The sequence below is a fragment of the Lithobates pipiens genome, unplaced genomic scaffold, assembly GCF_037356315.1.
Source record: "Lithobates pipiens isolate NorthernLeopardFrog02 unplaced genomic scaffold, aLitPip1_a1.2 Scaffold_22, whole genome shotgun sequence".
Lineage (NCBI taxonomy): Eukaryota > Metazoa > Chordata > Amphibia > Anura > Ranidae > Lithobates > Lithobates pipiens.
Window position 1 is genome coordinate 225,201,732 of NW_027507784.1, and position 18,805 is coordinate 225,220,536.

Below are 18,805 nucleotides of genomic sequence, written 5' to 3' on the forward strand. Positions count from 1 at the left end.
TGACTCACTGATCCAGGATCAAGAATCAATTAGTAGGATCGAGCAGGAATTTATGAGTTAGAGCAAAGAACAAGGCCTAAAGGGATCCCGGAAAGACAAGAGTTGATAGCAAAAAGGAGAGAACTAGAAGAATGTTTAGAACAAGAGAGGAAATCGGAAAAGGGATAACACCACGCTAAACCTAGAATAAAGGGGGTGGTGACCACAAAAAGAAAAATCTATTTCTGTAGCTGCTAACACTCAAAGCTATACAAATATAAACAAAAAAATGTGTAGCACTGAGGCTTATAATAGCCATAAAGAAATAAAGATCACAAAGTGAGCAGTACAGTGCAATGTGCAAGTTAAAGTCCAATGACTAATATAAAACTGGAAAATACAAGTCAATGTGAGGAATTAAATCCAGATGTGAATCAACCGTAGTGTCTCAGAAGTGATGACTGCACAAGGAAGTGGTGCTTGTGAGATGGAGAACATCAATCATAATTATACTCAATGAGGTACTCTTACCAGCAGAGGTGGGCACACATACCATCTGGCAGTGAGTCAAATGTGCATAAATGGTGGTCTTTTGGATGTGATACCAAGGTGCCGGATAGTTGTCTTTAAGTAAGATGACACGGTCCCGATCTCAGGTTCACGGCCACAGATGGGCTCTACACACGTCCAAAAAGCTTCAGAATCCAACCCGTCGGTGCTCACCTTTTGTTTAAAATCATGTAGTGCTGTAGAAATCTTCTGAAGTTCCTCTAAATGTTGACTAATTCGGGTATGTTTGTCAGATTGATGGGCATAAAACAGCATGGCAGCAGCAACAAGCCATGTACTGACATCTGAAGGCCAAAGGGCCAAGGGTAAAGTAGTGGCCAACGGGAGGGCTTCCCAGACATTTGACTTATCCAGGGGCACTAGACAGGGCTGTTCACTGTCTCCGCTCCTCTATGCTCTGGCAGTGGAGCCTCTTGCAATCCCCATTAGAGAGGACTTTGAGATCCAGGTTCTCTGCGCTGGATCCCTGACTAAAAAAAGCAGCTTATATGCAGACGACACACTATTGTATTTGGCCGACTCTACCACATCTCTTCAGAAGGCACTACATACAAATGAACACTTTAATCAGCTCTCTGGCCTCAAAATTAATTGGTTGAAATCTCAAATACTGCCCATAGATAGCTTCCCCTCTCCCAAACCACAGGAGCAGTTATCACTTCAGCGAGTAAACACTATTAAATATCTTGAAGTACTGGTGAATAGGAGACCGGCCAACTATACATCTCTGAATATAGAGCCCCTCTTCAATCTCATCAAGTCTAAAACTCAGGTGTGGGCAAGACTGCCACTCGGTGTGTGGGGCCGTATCAATATCATTAAACTTATATTACTACCCAAAGTATCGTACATGCTGGGGCACACACCCGTATACTTACCCTTAAAACTTTTTTAAATTAATGTAGGCCATACTCAGGACATTCATTTAGTGTACCAACAGACACAAGCTGGCCTGGGGAGTCCTTACCCAACTGACATGGACGGAACGGTCCTCCCTGATCTGAATCTATTTACTCACATCCCAACTGTCTCAGCTATACCACATTGACAAAACCATCAAACTCAGATTCTTACACTCCCTTGCCCACAGTGGGCACAACTAACCACAGATCCACTCACTGCAATCACAGTAGGTCATGGTGGAAATAACTCCCAAAGAGGCCGTGGGCCTCTCCTGTACCAATATAGGTGCATATGGATCATTGCCACTAAAATGTTAGTGACCCATAAATACAAGGACTATACCCCTCTATGGCACAGTAAATTAATCTTAGTGTTTCTCTTAATCCAGAGATATGGATCACAGAGATATGGAGCGAACATGGGATACATTACTTACACCACATAATTTCCGATGACACACTTAAAAACTTTGAGGGCCTCCAAAACAAGTTCTTGCTGCCCAATTCCCTGTGCTTTAGATTCTTTCAAGTGTGCCATGCAGCTCAAACTCAGTTCCCCTAACATTTACCACAGTCTACCTTCAATGTCATTATGGCAGTAGTTAAGGGTGAAGATCCACAAAGGTTGATCTCTGATTTTTATGTCATGCTCCTAACCCCATAATCAGCCACGCTAGCTTACAGCCTTAAACCAAGATAAGAAAGAGAGGTGGGTCCACTCAGGGCCCGATTAAGAACATCATGGCCCTGGTGCTGAGGATTTTGGTAGGACTTTTTTATAATAAGTAAATACGAAAATATTTTTTTGTTATAGCAAATTAAATTAACCACTTGCCGCCCGCCCTATTACAAATTGACGGTGGCAAAGTGGTTTCATAATCCTGATCAGACGTCATATGACGTCCTCAGGATTATGAGCCGCTGCGTGCCCCCGGGGGCGCGCATCACGGCGATCGTTGTTGCGGGGTGTCAGTCTGACACCCTGCAACTACGATCTCGGTAAAGAGTCTCCGACGGAGACTCTTTACCACGTGATCAGCCGTGTCCAATCACGGCTGATCACAGTGTAAATATGAAGAGCAGGCGATCGGCAGACGTGAGTAGAGAGCCGATCGGCTGCGCCTCCGACAGGGGGGGCCTGTGCTGATCGATTATCAGCACAGTCCCCCGAGGATGCCCACACTGGACCATCAGGGACGCCACCAGACCACCAGGGACGCCCAGGATAAGGTATGCCACCCTAGACCACCAGGGATTCCAGTCAGTGCCACAATGGATGCCAATCAGTGCCCATAATGGATGCCAATCAGTGCCCACAATGGGCATCACTGATTGGCATGCATTGTTTGGCACTGATTAGCATCCATTAGTACAGTATATTATAATACAATGCCGCCTATCAGTTCCCATCCGTGCCGCCTATCAGTGCCCATCCGTGCCACCTATCAGTGCCCATCCGTGCCCACTTGTGCCGCCTACCCATGCCCACCTGTGTCGCCTACCCATGCCCACCTGTGCCAACTGCCCATGCCCATCCATGCCAGCTATCAGTGCCAATTTGTGCCACCTATCAGTGTCCATCCGTGTCGCCCATCAGTGCCACCTATCAGTGCCACTATCAGTGCCCATCAGTGCCGCCTATCAGTGCCATATATCAGTGTCCATCAATGCCACCTCATCAGTGCCACTTCATTGGTGCCACCTCATCGGTGCCCATCAGTGCCGCCTTATTGCCCATCAGTGTATCCCCATCAGTGAAGGAGAAATTTTACTTATTTACAAAGTTTTGAAACTGAAAAAAAAAAACAAAAAACATTTTGTTTTTCAAAATTTCCGGTATTTTTTTATTTGTTTAGCAAAAAATAAAAACCGCAGAGGTGATCAAATACCACCAAAAGAAAGCTCCATTTGTGGGAAAAAAATTATAAAAATTTCATTTGGGTACAGTATAGCATGACCACGCAATTGTCATTCAAAGTGCGGCAGCGCTGAAAGTTTAAAATTGGTCTGGGCAGGAAGGTGTTTAAGTGCCCGGTATTGAAGTGGTTAAATAGAGAAAGGGATGATGAGAAAGAGGGGGTGAGAGGGATGAGGGGTAAAGAAGGGGGGGGGGTGAGAAAGAGGATGCACATGAGCATGTGCGGGAGTGACAGGAACGCAGCCTAGCCAAGGCAAGTGATTGAAGGCACAGAACCTGGAAGGAAGATGGAAGTGCCCGGGACCCGCCGGGTTGATCCCAGTGCAATGCTGGAGGGCTTAGTCTGACAGGTAAGTGTACCATAATGTGCTAATATGCTGTGCATACTAGTACATTATGGTATAACCTACCTCAGGGCCTATAAAAAGTAGTAATGCTACTACTGCTTTAATATCACAGGATCCCAGAAGCCTCTCATGGAGCCCCCTACTGAACCGGTGGCCCTTGGGCAGTGACCAGATGCATAGTTGCCAATATTTAAAAAATATTTTCAGGGACACTTTCTTTTTACCAGTGGTATATTTAGAGTAGCTGACATCCCCTATGTTCCTTCATACATACATGGGTGGATGCTGTGCGGGGGACACTGGAGTGTCCACCCGCGGGGCTTGCTTTCTGCCATACTGGCCCCATATATTTGGCAGCTAGTATGGCGCTCCATGGAATAGATCTCATATGGTGGGATGTGCTTCTGCGCACACCGGGAGTGGGTGACTGCGGTATTCACCCAATGCCCCACTCCCAGGATCATTGCAGGGCATTATGGGGATTGAAGTCCTGTGAGACAGGACCCACCCCATACACAAAGTCAACAGGGAATCCCAGCGCATATGCTGTGCACGCGTGCCGGTGAGAACATGATGCATGACGTCACTCCCCCCCCCCCGCACGGCCATTCGGAGTATGGGCGAGGGGGTGACGTGGTTCGCCGCGCACTCGGGGGACCGCCTCTGGACATGTTTGGAGTCAGCAGATGAGAGCGGCAATTATCGCTCTCACCTGCTGGGAGGGATAATGAGGAAGAGGAGGGATATTTAAATGAGCCATTGAACAGCACAAACAGAGGACAAGTGAGTGAAAGCCAAGCACAGTGCACGTAGGAGGGCTCTTTTCTGCCTGATTCCATCCACTCCCTTTAGCAGTGTGCCTGAATGGCAAGATCTTGGAGGTAAGCTATTTTTGAACATTTAAATAATTAATGCCTCCCCATGATAGGTGAGGGCGCTTTTCGGTGAGGGTATACGTGTGGTGGGTCTACACCATTAGTAGCACTATCACTGGCTCTTTGTTTCAGGGACAAATAGTGGGGCGTCTCCAGAGGTGGTGCTTCCAACTTGTGGTGGGCTCACATACTGTATTACTCCTTCTGCATTTGGACACAGAATGGACAGGCTTCCAAATACAAGGTAAAGGGAGACATGCCCATATTTATGTAAGAGACACAGTTACCGGGATTAAGGGGGATCGTGCACTATGGTACACGGTCCAATTCCTCTTTGGGTATGCTCATTTACCTTCCTTTTTTCCCTCTTCTCTCCACATGTAGACTCTAATGTCCATGCGATCCCGGTTCGTATCTTTGTGGGGGACCCCGAGACCACACACGTTTCTCGCAGTTCCACACAGCGTTCTATGCGACTTTTGCGATTTTGAGAAGAGGGGTGTCTATTGTCCTCCTTTTTGCCCCCATGTTGGGCCTTATCGTGGAGCCCTCCCGGTAGATATATGTAGAGGTACCTGGAGGTGTAGAACTACATTGAATTTATACACATTTTGTGAGTATTTTTTTTTTTTTTTTTTGTTTTCCCTTTCCTTCCTGCCTTTACATATGTACATATGTATCTATGTTTATTATTGTAGATCAAATCTCTGAATAAGAGCTGCAAAAAATGATGGAGCCCTGAAGGAGAGAATCTCCGTAACGCGTAGGATATATCATGTGCAGAATACTAGTATAATTGAATATGTATAGATGATGCTGTTGTAATTGGGGCATATTTGTACATTGAAAGAATCTATTCCATATGATGTTGGAACATTTTGTATTTTTTCGTGTATTTTTTCTTTTATTGTTGATTTTGGTATAATAAAATGGTTGTATAACTTTTTTAAACGTGTGTTGCAAGTCTCACAGTCTATGCCTAAAAAGTCCTGCCATTTTGAGGCGTTTTCTTGTTGGTAGATTCTCATACATCACAGTAGTAATCACAAAATTAAATGATTACTAATTATGGGCAGAACACATATGAGGACTGAGAAGATGTCCTTTAGTTGAACAAAAGTGTGCCCATTCTAGAGCTGGTAACATTGAGGATATTCAATATAATTTTAAAGAACTGTTTTTGTGGGTAAGAGGCATATGGAGTATGTATGGTATAACAGTGGGCACTATGTACAGGAGATGAATGTGCAGGGTATGACAGTGGGCAGTATGTACAGGAGAAGAGTGTGGAGGGTATGACAGTGAGCAATATGTACAGGAGAGGAATGTAACAGCGGGAGCTATGTACAGGAGATGATTGTGGGGGGGGGGGGGGGGGGGGGTGTATAACAGGTTACACTATGTATAGGAGAGGAGTGCTGCCTTTCAAACTCTGCAGGCTCTAAGCTGTCCATTGAGCTCAGTGCATCTGACAAGAAGTGAGGAGAGGCACTGTGAGTGCATCCTCTCAGTCTGCTGCAAACAGAGTGTGCCAGATTGTATTTAAACTTGCCGCACTGTATGTAGCTTCTGACAGACTGTGCAAGGAGCCCCGTATCTCTGGAACCATAGATGGCAGGAGGCCCAAATTTTGACCAGTGGTGGGGTAGGTCTTCAGCTACCCATATGACCACTGGTTGCTGAGCCACAACCCTCAAAGTTTATCTTTTTTTGTGTGTGATTTTTCTCTTAAGGTAAGGGGCCTGGAGCGGCAGCTCCAATAGCCCCTATGTTAATCCGGCCCTGGGGCCACTGGAAGATGGAGTGGAGTGATGCACATGACTCATGCAAGACTGTATCCCCAAACTTTCTGACAGATTGACCCAGTTGTATATTGTGCACCGAGCATATCTTACCCTCCAAGAGTTGTCTGCTTTAGGCAACAGTTTTCTACCTCGCGCACAATATGTAACCAGGCAACAACCACATTTTCCCATTTAATTTGGGCGTGCCTGGCCCTTCAGAGTCTATGGAAGCAGATTGTAGATTTCATCCATGATGACATGGGATCCCCCTTTGATCCTGGACCCCAAACAATGCCTACTGGGGATATTTCTTGATTCTGAGATAGACAAACTCACTACTAAAACATACTTGCATGAATTGTTTTCTGATAAAATAATTATAGTCAGGCAGTGGATAAGATCCACTCCCCACAGCTGGGAAATAGATATAACACACTTCCCTACAAGACATTCATATACATTAACAGAGGTTGTCCAGATAAGTACAACGAAATCTGGGATAAGTGGCTTACATCCGCGGACACATGCACTGGTGGTTCGTAAAGTCATAACTCCTCCCAGCATGGCATAGACAGAGGTTTCCACCCAACTGATAGTCACTGAATCCACTGTTAAATAAGTATAAGTTCTGATATGTTATGTTTATATGCACATAAGCCACATATCTGTTATATGCATTTTTCCAGTATTGCCTTATAACCTGCAGAAATATGTTCAAAATGTAAATTGTTCAATAAAAACTTTTTTCCCAAAAAAAAAAGTGAACAGGACCAATTGCTGGGTCTGCTCTAAATCTCCACCAAGCTTTAGTACCCCAGCAAAGGCAGTGGTACATGCTATATATGATGTTTGTATTGGAATGTGGAAAACTCCAAACAGACACTTGTGGGTAAAAATATTGTTTTAAAAATAGCTCAGATTCTTGCCAGTATGGGTATCGGGGACAATTAGGTAGCCCACAGGTGTGCACCTTTAGTTTTGGTAAAGGGAATAACTTTGTTGCAACCAACATCTGTTTGAAGGAAGGGTGTGATGTTCAGGCGGATGGGACCATATCCCAGTCTATCCGGTTACTACTCAATGCATGTGACTCTCAGTATGATTCCCCTTGTGTGACTGACTGGGTCCTACTACTTCTTATGCGGTACTTCAGCTTATAAGGTAATTTCCCCCTAATGCAGGAGGTCATCCGCTTTTCAATTTAACGGCCCCCTAAGATCAGTCTTTGTCTTGCCAAGCTTCTCCATTCCCTGGGGCTGGTTGATGTATGGAGGGAAACCCACCCCACCGGTAGGGATTATACCCATTACTCTGTCACACGTGCCACTTATGCTAGAATTTTTATTTTGAGCAGTTATATTCTGCTAATACATAGGAGACATTATTAGGGAGACAGCTTGGCCTGATCACTCCATGGTTTGTCTGGTGCTCTCTCAGTCACCAGGTCAACAGGGCCCTCTTGGTGGCGACTGAATGAATCCTTGCTTAGTGACACAATTAGGTGCACTGAAATAACCCTCACTTTACATGACTATTTTCAACATAATGACACTATGGAGGTGTCTCACACTACCTTGTGGGTGGCCCACAAAAACACCATCCAGGGGAAAATTATTCAGATAATGACTCATATTAACAAGGAGCACCACCTGGACCTGGAGAGATTCAATTCTGATCTGCAGAGCCTTTGCAAGGCACACAGACTTTAACCAAACCATGAAATGCTCGCCCAAATTCAGTCTCCTAGGTTGGCACTAAATCTAGCTTTGACTACTAGAGCCAGGGAGAGTTTATATTGGAGTGCAGCCTGATTCTACTTCCAGCAAGACAGGATTGACCCTATGTTGGCAGCCAAACTGACCCCCAAGGTTCACTCTTACACTTTGCCAAAGCAGCGTTTCGCCACGGGGAGGTTACACTCAAAACCCACAAAAAAAAAATCATAGGATTTTGGGTCTTCTATTCTCGCCTCTACTAGTCAGACCCTTTGGGGACCCCATTAGGGCTGTGGATTCCTTCTTAAATTACTTCTCCCTGCCTGAGCTGACTGTTGCCCATCATACTCAACTGGAGGCCCCAGAGGGTAAGGTTCTGGTGGCGAGCAAACAAGCTAAAACGGGTTCCTCCCGGGGCCGGACGGCTTTTCAGCTGCATATTACAATTAGTTTGCTGATATTTTAACCCCATACTTGACACACTTTTGTTTTTAAAACTCCTTGCGGGAGGGGTTTTCCCTGTACTGTCTTAAACATGGCATATATTTATCTCCAAACCAGGCAAAGATCCTGGGGAGGTTAGCAATTATAGACTAATTTCTGTAATTCATTATTTGAAGCTCCTAACATTTTTTTTTTTTTAGCTAACTGACTGGCCTCTTATTGCCTCCTATGTTCATAAGGACCAGGTGGGCTACATTTCAGGGAGGCAGGGTCCTGGCCAGATATGTCAGGCTATCAATACAATTTCTCTGCTTTGGTCCAGATGAGATGGGACTCCGCCTCAGGAGGGGTTTTTTATTGTCCATAGATTTACAGAAGACCTTCAATATGGTCTCTTGGGACTACATGTTTAATGTGTTAGATATTTGGAGTTTCGGACCCCGGTTTCTTACCCTTTCATGCTGATACCACTACTACTACCTGAACCTACATTATATACATAGTTTATATACAGTAATGTATTGTGCTGCCCCCAGTTATATCTGGGAGCTTTAGTCTTGTATGGTTGTATTGATATTTGTATGACTTATTTTTAATCTTTCAATAAACTTGATTGGAACAAAAAAAACAAACAAACAACCTTTGGAATACAAAGTATCTCTAGTGCGCAAAACGACCCACCTGTATGTTGTTTCATGCAATAGATACTGTGTGAGCGTGTGCGCGGGTCAGAGAGGCACCACAGAGTAAACAAGGCATATCCACGTTCTGACAGGGGGCAACATGGAGATCTGTTGTTCCTAGTGATCAGGAACAATGATCTCTTTGTTGCCTTGATGAGCCCACCCCTCACACAGTTAGAATACACCCAGGGAACACAGTTAACCCCTTGGCCACCCCCTAGTGTTAACCCCTTCCCTGCCTGTGTCATTTATACATTGATCAGTGCATTTGTTTCAACACTGATCACTGCAATAGTGCCACTTGGGGCCAGATTTGTCTGCTGCAATGTCACAGTCCCGCTAAAAATCACAGATCACTGCCATTACCAGTAAAAGCATTTTAAAAAAGTCCATAAATCTATCCCCTATTTTGTAGATTAATATTGTTTTTTTGGGGGAATATCTATTATAGCAGAAAAAAAATAAATGTATATGTATATATATATATATATATATATATATATATATATATATATATATATATATATATATATATATATATATATATATATAATTTATTTTTATTTTTTTTACTTGTCGGTTTTGTTTATAACACACAAATTTAAAACCAACTGCAGAGGTGATCAAATATCACCAAAAAAAAAAAAAGAAAAAAAAAGCTATTTGTGGGGGGAAAAAGAACAAAAACAAAACATGCATTTTGTTTGGGTATAACATTGCATGACTGCGCAATTGTCAGTTAAAGCGACAGTGCAGTAACGCAAAAAAAAGTCCTAGTTATTGAGGGGGTAAATCCTTCCGGGCTGAAGTGGTTAAAATTGTTGTACAGATCGGAAATAAAATATATATATATTTTTTTGGGCAATAACATGGTGTGGGCAGATTTCTGCCAGTCACGCCCTCCAGCCTGCGTCTTAGAATACGAGGGAAGTGAAGCCTCCATTAATCTACATGTAATATTCCACCCTCATTGTGTTTAGCTGGTTAGTGGGCCTGGAGGTGGAAGAAGGAAAAATGCTGTAATTTACCACAGTGTATATATACCCACATGGGCTGCTCAGATGTGATAGGGAAAAAAAGTTCAGCATAAAATCTCACTGAAAACTAAGCATGTGGAGGTGCATGCATGTGGCTGACAATGGCAGACATGGCTTGATTAAGCTCCCGTGACCCGACCTAATCCGGCTGCATCCTGCTGATTAGAGGGCCACAAATTATTCCCTGCTCACCCGCCACTGCTGGGCCATAGTTTTTTGGAAAAGGGGAGCTGGATATCCACCTTGGACCAGCCACAGGAGATCGTTGCTTCCCCGACCCGGTCCAATAAAAATGACAGTGCCGACGATACATGCGGCCTCTCCACGGGCGGTTCATCCAGGAACGGACCAGGCCTTCACACAATGCGTGGACTTTGAGGACTGCAGCCCAACACCGCTGCCCACCACACTCACCAGGATGGTGATCTATCAGGTGGTGAGTCCTCCTTCTCCTCAGGTTCCTCCCAAGGCAGGGCCACGGGAGACATTCTCACCAGCCCACAACCCCCCCCCCCCCCCAGCTTGCTTATTCAGGTGACCTCCCTATTATCTTAGCAATATTCTCGGCCATGCTGGAACAGGGCCTTGAAAAGGCTGGTAAGAAAATGACAGACAACCCAAAGCAAGAATTCTAGGATCTGAATACCACAATCAATACTATTGAACATAAACTAGATGTTACTGTGAGCGGGACAAATCAGAATGTGGATCGTTTAGGCGATTTGGAAGCCTGCTTGGAAGAAGCATTAGCAAAAATTGATCCTGCAGATAACTTCTGCATAAGTGGGCTACCCAAATCATTCACAGATTTCCAGGAAGCTATTGCAATGCTGCTGACCTCCTTGCTGCCCGATATCCTTGCTCATATGCTGGTATTGGACAAGGCTCATAGAGCCCTTACTGTCCAAAACCCAGAAGGTTCCCTTAGGGACATCCTTGTGAAGCCCTACTTTTACACAGTAAAAGGAAATGTCATGCAAAAAGTCCGCAAACTGCCTTCAATCCAGCTGCTTGGACATGAATTACAAATATTTGCAGACATTTCTCCAGCAACTATGCAAAAATGCAGATCCTTCAAGCCTTTACTTTTTCAGCCACTACAGCAAAAAAAAAAAAAGGATAAGGTATCGCTAGCCATTTCCTTTCTGTCTCTCATTTCCCTATAAAGGTAAATTATACTCCTTTGCTACCTTTCCAGAAGGAGAAGCATTACTCAAACGCCTGGGCTTCCTTTCCATCTTGCCATCACCAATTCCTCAAGCTCCCTCAACATCTGGCCGAGGCAGAGGTAACAGAGGGCGTCCAGTCTTACCATTGTGGCAATCACCCAGAACTACCAGAAGTCATCCCTGCCACCAGTCCAGACCACCCTGAGGACTCCGAGTCATGATAATTAGTCTACTCTTGGGAAGAACCCCAACAGAAGCCCTATCCTGGGTTCCTCATATACAACCGTTGAACGCGTTACTCTAACCTTTGTTTTTTTTTTTTTTTTTTTTTGTTCAGACTATTTTCGTCTTAGTTATGTTATGACTCTTATAGACCTTTTTGTGCCAGGAACTTTTCAAGTTGCTGTTCTCGCATCTTCCACGAGATGGCGTCCGTGTACTACTGTTACAATGGTACTAGCTTTGATGATTCCTATCTTCCAAATACTTGTTTTACACCAATATTAACCTCAATTTAGCTCAGCCCAGGTCAGGTTGCTGAGCCAATGCACCTTCCCTAATTCCAACTCCCCTCCAACCTGTATAGTTGCTTGGGAGGTGGGGGCCTTGGAAGTTACAGGCCTCATCTTAAGGCCTAGATTAATTTAGTTACTTTTGTAACAGCCACAAGTTAACTGTCTTATATTGAAATGCATTTAGGTTTAATTATCTTATTTTGCACTAATAACTTTCTCTGTTTTTGCCTTTTCTTTCCACTCTTCATAATCCATCCGGAAACCCTGTCAAGTCCACCTCCAAGGGATCTGTTGGCTGGTAAGAGACTCCCAACTCCATCACATGCTATGGCTAACCCACGATCACAGAAACCCATTCAATTCTTAACACATAATGTGCAGAGACTCAACTTGCCTGTGAGGAAACACAAGGTAAGAGCGGAGATTGTGTTTCTCAGAGAAACCCATTTCCCATCCTCTTATAAACCCAACTATATTGAAAAACATTATTCAAACTTTGTTCTAGCTAACGCTCCAGACAAGACACAGGAAATGCCCATATGTGTTGCTAAAAGTTTCACTTTCACCACCTCGCGGATAATCACTGACCCAGAGGGTCGTTATTTACTAGGAGACCTAGAGGGCACTCTAGTCACACTCATCTCCTATTATGCCCCAAATAAGGATCAGCTTCCTTTTTTTCCCCAAGACCTACTACAGAAACTATCCCATGATTTTGAAAGCATGCTCCTAATAGGAGGAGACTCCAATATTACCCTAGATCAGTGATGGCGAACCTTGGCACCCCAGATGTTTTGGAACTACATTTCCCATGATGTTCCACTACACTGCAGAGTGCCTGAGCCTCATGGGAAATGTAGTTCCAAAACATCTGGAGTGCCAAGGTTCACCATCACTGCCCTAGATTATTTACTAGATGAGATGCGCCCACCGGGATCTCAAATTTTGAAACCTACAAAATTGCTCCACAACAATGACCTGTTGGACATCTGGTGGAAGTTCAATAGCACAAAAGTGACTACACTTTCTACTCCCACGTCCACCTGACCTATTTACGGATAGACCATGTCTTCACATCTGCCACTAATTTCCTCTTCCAAGGTAGCGGAAACCTCCTGGTCTGACCACTTGCCAGTGGTGGTTCTTTCTTCACTGCAAAGTCCCACAGTTTCCTTTACCTGGCGTTTAAATGAATATCACCTTAACAAGCCAGCTTGGACATTAAAATTGCATTAAAGGATATTTTTCCTTGAATAATCCGGCACACGCCGCCTCAATGTGCACTTGGGCTGCCCACAAAGCTACGGTTAGAGAGATTTTGATTCAGACGGACGCCAGGTACAGGAAACACTTCAGCATGCTGTTAAAACAAAAAGAGGACAACTTGACCGCCCTACTTAACGAACACAAACACAACTAGACTTGCATTACAGAATTGAGGCAGCTCAATTAGAATTAAATGTTTGTCTTACTATGAAGGCAGAAAAACAACTGTGATGGACCCAGGCCAGATTCTACTCCCAAGGAGACAAGCCGGGTATACTGTTGGCAACAAGGCTGGCTCCCAGGCGTCCCCCTCCACATGTTCCCAAAATTAGGAGATCAGACATCTCCTTTACCCAAAATCCTAAAGTGGTCCTACAGAAATTCCAATCTTTTTATGAGGCTTTATATCATGACACTGACTATATCATGTCTCTGACTAACAAGAGTTTTTCGACTTTGTCGATCATATTCCCACCCTGACTGACGGATGACCACAGGAACTTCCTAGACAAGGACATTACAGAGGAGGAACATAAAACAAGCCCCAGTGGGCAAAGCATGGGGCCCAGACATTTTGTTACGACCCTGTAATTTAAAAAAAATAAATAAAAATGTGCAACCTTACTGGTTCTTTCCTTAAAACAAATCTTTAAAGACATACAAAAAGGTTGCCTGATAGATGTAGATTCCAATAGAGCATATATTGCCCTCTATTGACCACAGTGACATAGCAAACTACTGTCCTATATCCTTAATCACTACAGACCTGAAACTACTCACAAAAATGTTAGCAAATATGATGTTGATATTCCTAGCTGACTACAAACACTCTGATCAGGTGGGCAGCTGACCAGGTCGGAAAAGAGCAATCTGTATTACACTCATCATGGGATGGCAGAGTACACAGGAATGGGATGCTATTGTCCATCGATATTCACAAAGCATTTGATTCACTCTTGTGGACTTTCCTTTTTCGGGTGCGGATTAGATGTAATTTTGGCACTAAAGTTTTGGCCTCTATGCATTCTTTATATAGCCTACCTACGGCCCAAATACTTACACTTATAGGTCGAAGCCGATCCCCATCTAATCAGGTACCCGACAGGGAGGTCCACTAACCCCACTTTAGTTTTAAGTAATCATGAAAACTCTAGCGATGGAGATGCATTTTAATCCAGACATTTTGGGGCTAGTGAGTGGGGGGGAGGAGCTACAAATGTGCTTTATTTGCAGATGACCTATTGCTGTTCATCACCTCCCCCCCACACCACTCTACCAAATTTAATGTTGAATCACTTTGGGAAACATTCTGGTCTGATAGTTAATCACAATAAATCTGAGACGCTAAACGTCAATCTATCAGTGTATCTATGTCAACGCTTCAGAGCATCCAGTCTCAATATCCTTTTCCATTGGCAACCAATGCCCCCCCCCCCCCCCCCGTATACATCCTGACAGTTTTGGATGGTGGGCAAACAAGGGATTATACCATACGGTGACTATCTTGACCACAGAGGAATATGTCCCTCCTCACATTTTGTGGACAGCTTGGAGATGCCCCCATGGAGAGCTTTCACAAAAAAAATAGCATTTTCTTAATTTAGTACAAAAAAAGTGGCTCTGATCAAACAGAGCACACCATGTTTGAATACAGGAAGCAACTTCTGAGTGGGGGGGGGGGGGACCTCTATGCTTTATAAACTGTTAACCAGCCCCCCCCCCCCCCGGACAAATTGTCTTATCAGGTGACTTTGGAGGGGGACCTGGGGATAGTCCCTGGGGAGGAGGATTGGTGCAAATGGTGTTCACAAATCCACAAAGGTGTCATCAATGTTGCCCTGAATGAGGCAGGATACAAAGTACATGCTAGATGGTACTTTGTGCCAGAGCGCCTGACCAAAATGTATACGGGAGCTTCGTCCTCATGCTTCAGGGATTGTGGTCCTATGGCACACCTGTTATAGACAAAGTAAGGATGAAACACATACATATGTGGATCATGTTGAACGAAAATAAAAAATACAGTGAGTTTTCCACACGGGAAACAATCCCTTTTTGATAACATATGGCCCCCCTTGCTAGCCTACTTGCGGGTCCCTAATACATAGAGATCATTTTTATGTTGACCGACAGGATGGCTTTTCCTTCTCCTTATTCTGTTTCATTCTTTTCTTCCCCCTTCACTGTTCTTTGCCGATCTTGGCAGCGTGTGTGTGTAGCCCTTTTCTATAACCCAGACTCTCCTGGACATATTCTGATATATATGATTTCATATATGATACCTCACATGGGACAGTGGCACTAGTGATGATTACAAGTGCAATGATGATGTCAATACTACTTCTTGTTTCTGTTATTCAAATGCTCTAGTAGTAGTACATAATAAGTGGATGTCTTCCTCAAATACTAATTTATGTACACTGGAGGGCCTCAAAACAGATCTTACCTATATGCTAGAGTCCTCAACAGTTAATCCCAAACCTTGTATTTGTATGTTTCCCTGTTACATGTTTGGAGCAGACAAAGATTGTTCGCTGCTCCACTAAACTATCTTTTAATTTTTACTTGTTTTTCAAAAACAATAAAAACGACTAAAACAGAAAACTAAGCATGTGCATAGTTGCCACCACAGCTGCAAAATCCCTAGTTGAATTGGGGACATGAACAGAAGGTGGAGATAGAGAGCAGCAGGGTCAACCCATTTTTTTGAAAAAATACACTAGTGAATGAGTATGAAGGAACAACATGCAATACATCATTTATTGATAGCTTTTTATGATGTGGGTTTAATGAGAAGACAAACATACAGTAGTATACAATGAATATGTTGGAAATTAACTATAAAAAATTCCACAGAGAAGAAATGTGCATGATAAAATGATTAAGTGTGGTGGATTATTAAAAAAAAAAAAATATATATATATTGTCACCTGACCATTAACGGTTTATGTGGTATAAATAACTGGCCCAGTACACCAAAAAAAACAGGTATATTAGGCAACATTATTTTCCCTGAAGGAGTGGCTGAGACATAAACTTACACTTGTGCATACAAGGTCTAAAGGAAAATAACTAAGTTTCAGCACAGGTTGTGCTAGGACATGTTCTGTACCTGGATTTGCTGCATTACTCAATATTCTGATAAGTCTTTCAACTAAGACCTGGTTGTAAGTGTGGTCCTCCTTTGCTGGCTGCAAACACAGCTGTATTCTCTCAAGTTTAGAGGGATTTATTCCTGCAAAGAAAAGAAAGGCAGTGGAAAATGAGGCAACAGTAATAAGCAATGATTTTATATGCACTTGCAATGTGCCTCTAACGTGCTAGTAAATCTGACTATTCAGATATTTCCCTAGCATAGCCTCTCCTCTTCTAGGAGTATTTAAAGGGGTTGTAAAGGTTTGTTTTTTTTATTTTCTAAATAGGTTCCTATAAGCTAGTGCATTGTTGGTTCACATACCTTTTCCTTCAATTTCCCTTATAAATGTTTTTTTTTCTTTGTTTTCTTTGTCTGAATTTCTCACTTCCTGTTCCTCCTCAGTGAGCTGTTCAGTAAGCTGTTCTGGCTGACTAACCACCAGCTCGGATGATGGTGAGAAGTTTACGGAGGAGAAACAGGAAGTGAGAAATTCAGACAAAGAAAAAAAAAAAAACATTTAGAAGGGAAATCGAAGGAAAAGGTAAGTGAACCAACAATGCACTAGCTTAGAGGAACCTATATAGAAAATAAAAAACGAACCTTTACAACCCCTTTAATTGTTATTATTATTATTATTATTATTATTATTATACAGGTTTTATATAGTGCCAACAGTTTGTGCAGCACTTAACAAAATAAAGGCAGACATTACAGTTACATTACAATTTGGTACAGGAGGAATCAGAGGGCCCTGCTCATTAGAGCTTACAATATAAAAAGGAAGGGTCAATAGATACAAAAGGTAATAGTTGTGGGGGGTGAGCTGATGGAGGAAGTAAAACAATGTTAGAATCAGTATAGGCTTCTTTAAAGAGAAGGTTTTTCAGGGATTGTCTAAAGATGGATAGATTAGGGGTCAGTCTGACAGATTGGGGTAGGGAGTTCCAAAGGATGGGGGAAGCTCTGGAGAAATCTTGGGGGTGAGCATGGGAGGAGGTGACAAGGGAGCTAGAGAGCAGGAGGTCTTGGGAGGACTAAAGAAAGCTGCTTGGTTGGTATTTTGGGACTAGGTTAAATATTTAGCTGGGGGAAGAGTTATGGATGGCTTTGAAAACTATTGTTAGTACTTTGGATTTTATTGGGTGGGTGAGTGGAAGCCAGTGGATGGATTGGCAGACAGGGGTGGAGGACACTGAATGGTTGGTAAGGTGGATGAGTCTTGCAGTGGCATTCATTATGGACTGAAGAGGGGATCGTCTATGTAAATGTAATCCAATGAGGAGGGAGTTGCAGCAGTCGAGGCAAGAGACAATCAGGGAGTGAATTAGAAGCTTAGTGGTGTCATTAGTTAAAAAGGGTGTATTCTGGAAATGTTGCATAGGCTAAGGTGGCACGATTTGGGCAGGGATTGTATGTGGGCCTGAAAGGAAAGTTCAGAGTCTAAGATTACCCCTAGCACCCTGGCATGTGGGGGCAGACTGATAGATGTGCCATTGATCTGGGCATAAAAGTCAGGGAAGGGGCACGTGGTCAGTTTTAGATAGATTCAGTTTGAGGAAGTGGTTTGAAATCCAGGCTGAATCCATGTCTGTTAGTAAATCAGTGATGTGTGAGGAGACTGATGGGGTGAGCTGAGGGGCAGAGAGATATATTTGGGTGTCATCAGCATATAAATGGTAGTGGAAGCCATGGGAGGCTACCAGCGTACCCAGGGAGGACATGTAGATTGAGAATAGTAGAGATCCAAAAACAGTACCTTGCAGGACCCCAACGGTAAGAGGAGTTGGAGAGGAGGAAGTGGAGTTGTAAGTGACACTGAAGGTGCAATGAGACGGGTAAGATTCAAACCGACAGAGAGCAGCTATGGAGACCAAGAAAATTAGGTGTTGTGTTGGCCCAGGTCTTCTGCCACTCCATTCATCTCCCTGCGTAATTATATGTAGCTATGGGGTAGGGAGGGGGAAGCGAAGCACAATATTATAGACTCACTTGAGTGACAGCTCTAACTCTACTGGGACTGCAGACATCACACCCAGAAAGTAGGCACCCAGCAGCAGTCTCAGGACTTTCCGATGTCTACGTAAGAGAGACTTGTATAGGTTAAAAGGACATGCCTAAATTACATTAACTGCACAAACAAACTTATGGTAAAATTGTGGTTGAAATAAATGGTCTGGTGAGAGTCTCTTTAAGCGGTTTTAAATACCAGTAACTGAATATCTGCTTAAGAAATCTTTCAGTTATTGCAGAAAGTTAGGGTCTCTGGTTGCCAGAAAATGGCAAAATATGGACCCTTTTTCCACATATTAGTGAAGCATTAGTGAAGCACTATTTATTTTGACCTAGGTAGCTGTGCATGAAGAGACAGAGGTTGAGTTATTAAAGTGCAACTATAGATACATATGGACAAACACAACATAAACAGATGCAAGAGACTGCATGTCAACATGGTGCCAGAAGAGTGC

The 18,805-nt window shown here is 43.4% G+C and overlaps 1 protein-coding gene across 13 annotated transcripts in view; it reads right to left on the reverse strand.

The window, feature by feature from the left end:
- The window catches only part of CLEC16A (C-type lectin domain containing 16A), a 1,523,862-nt gene that overhangs the window by 805,732 nt on the left and 699,325 nt on the right, over nucleotides 1-18,805 (reverse strand). For all 13 annotated transcript variants that reach the window (XM_077448876.1, XM_077448874.1, XM_077448875.1 and 10 more), the window contains one exon: nucleotides 16,317-16,439. In XM_077448876.1, coding sequence (XP_077305002.1) covers nucleotides 16,317-16,439 — 123 coding nt within the window. The remainder of the gene's footprint in view (nucleotides 1-16,316; nucleotides 16,440-18,805) is intronic.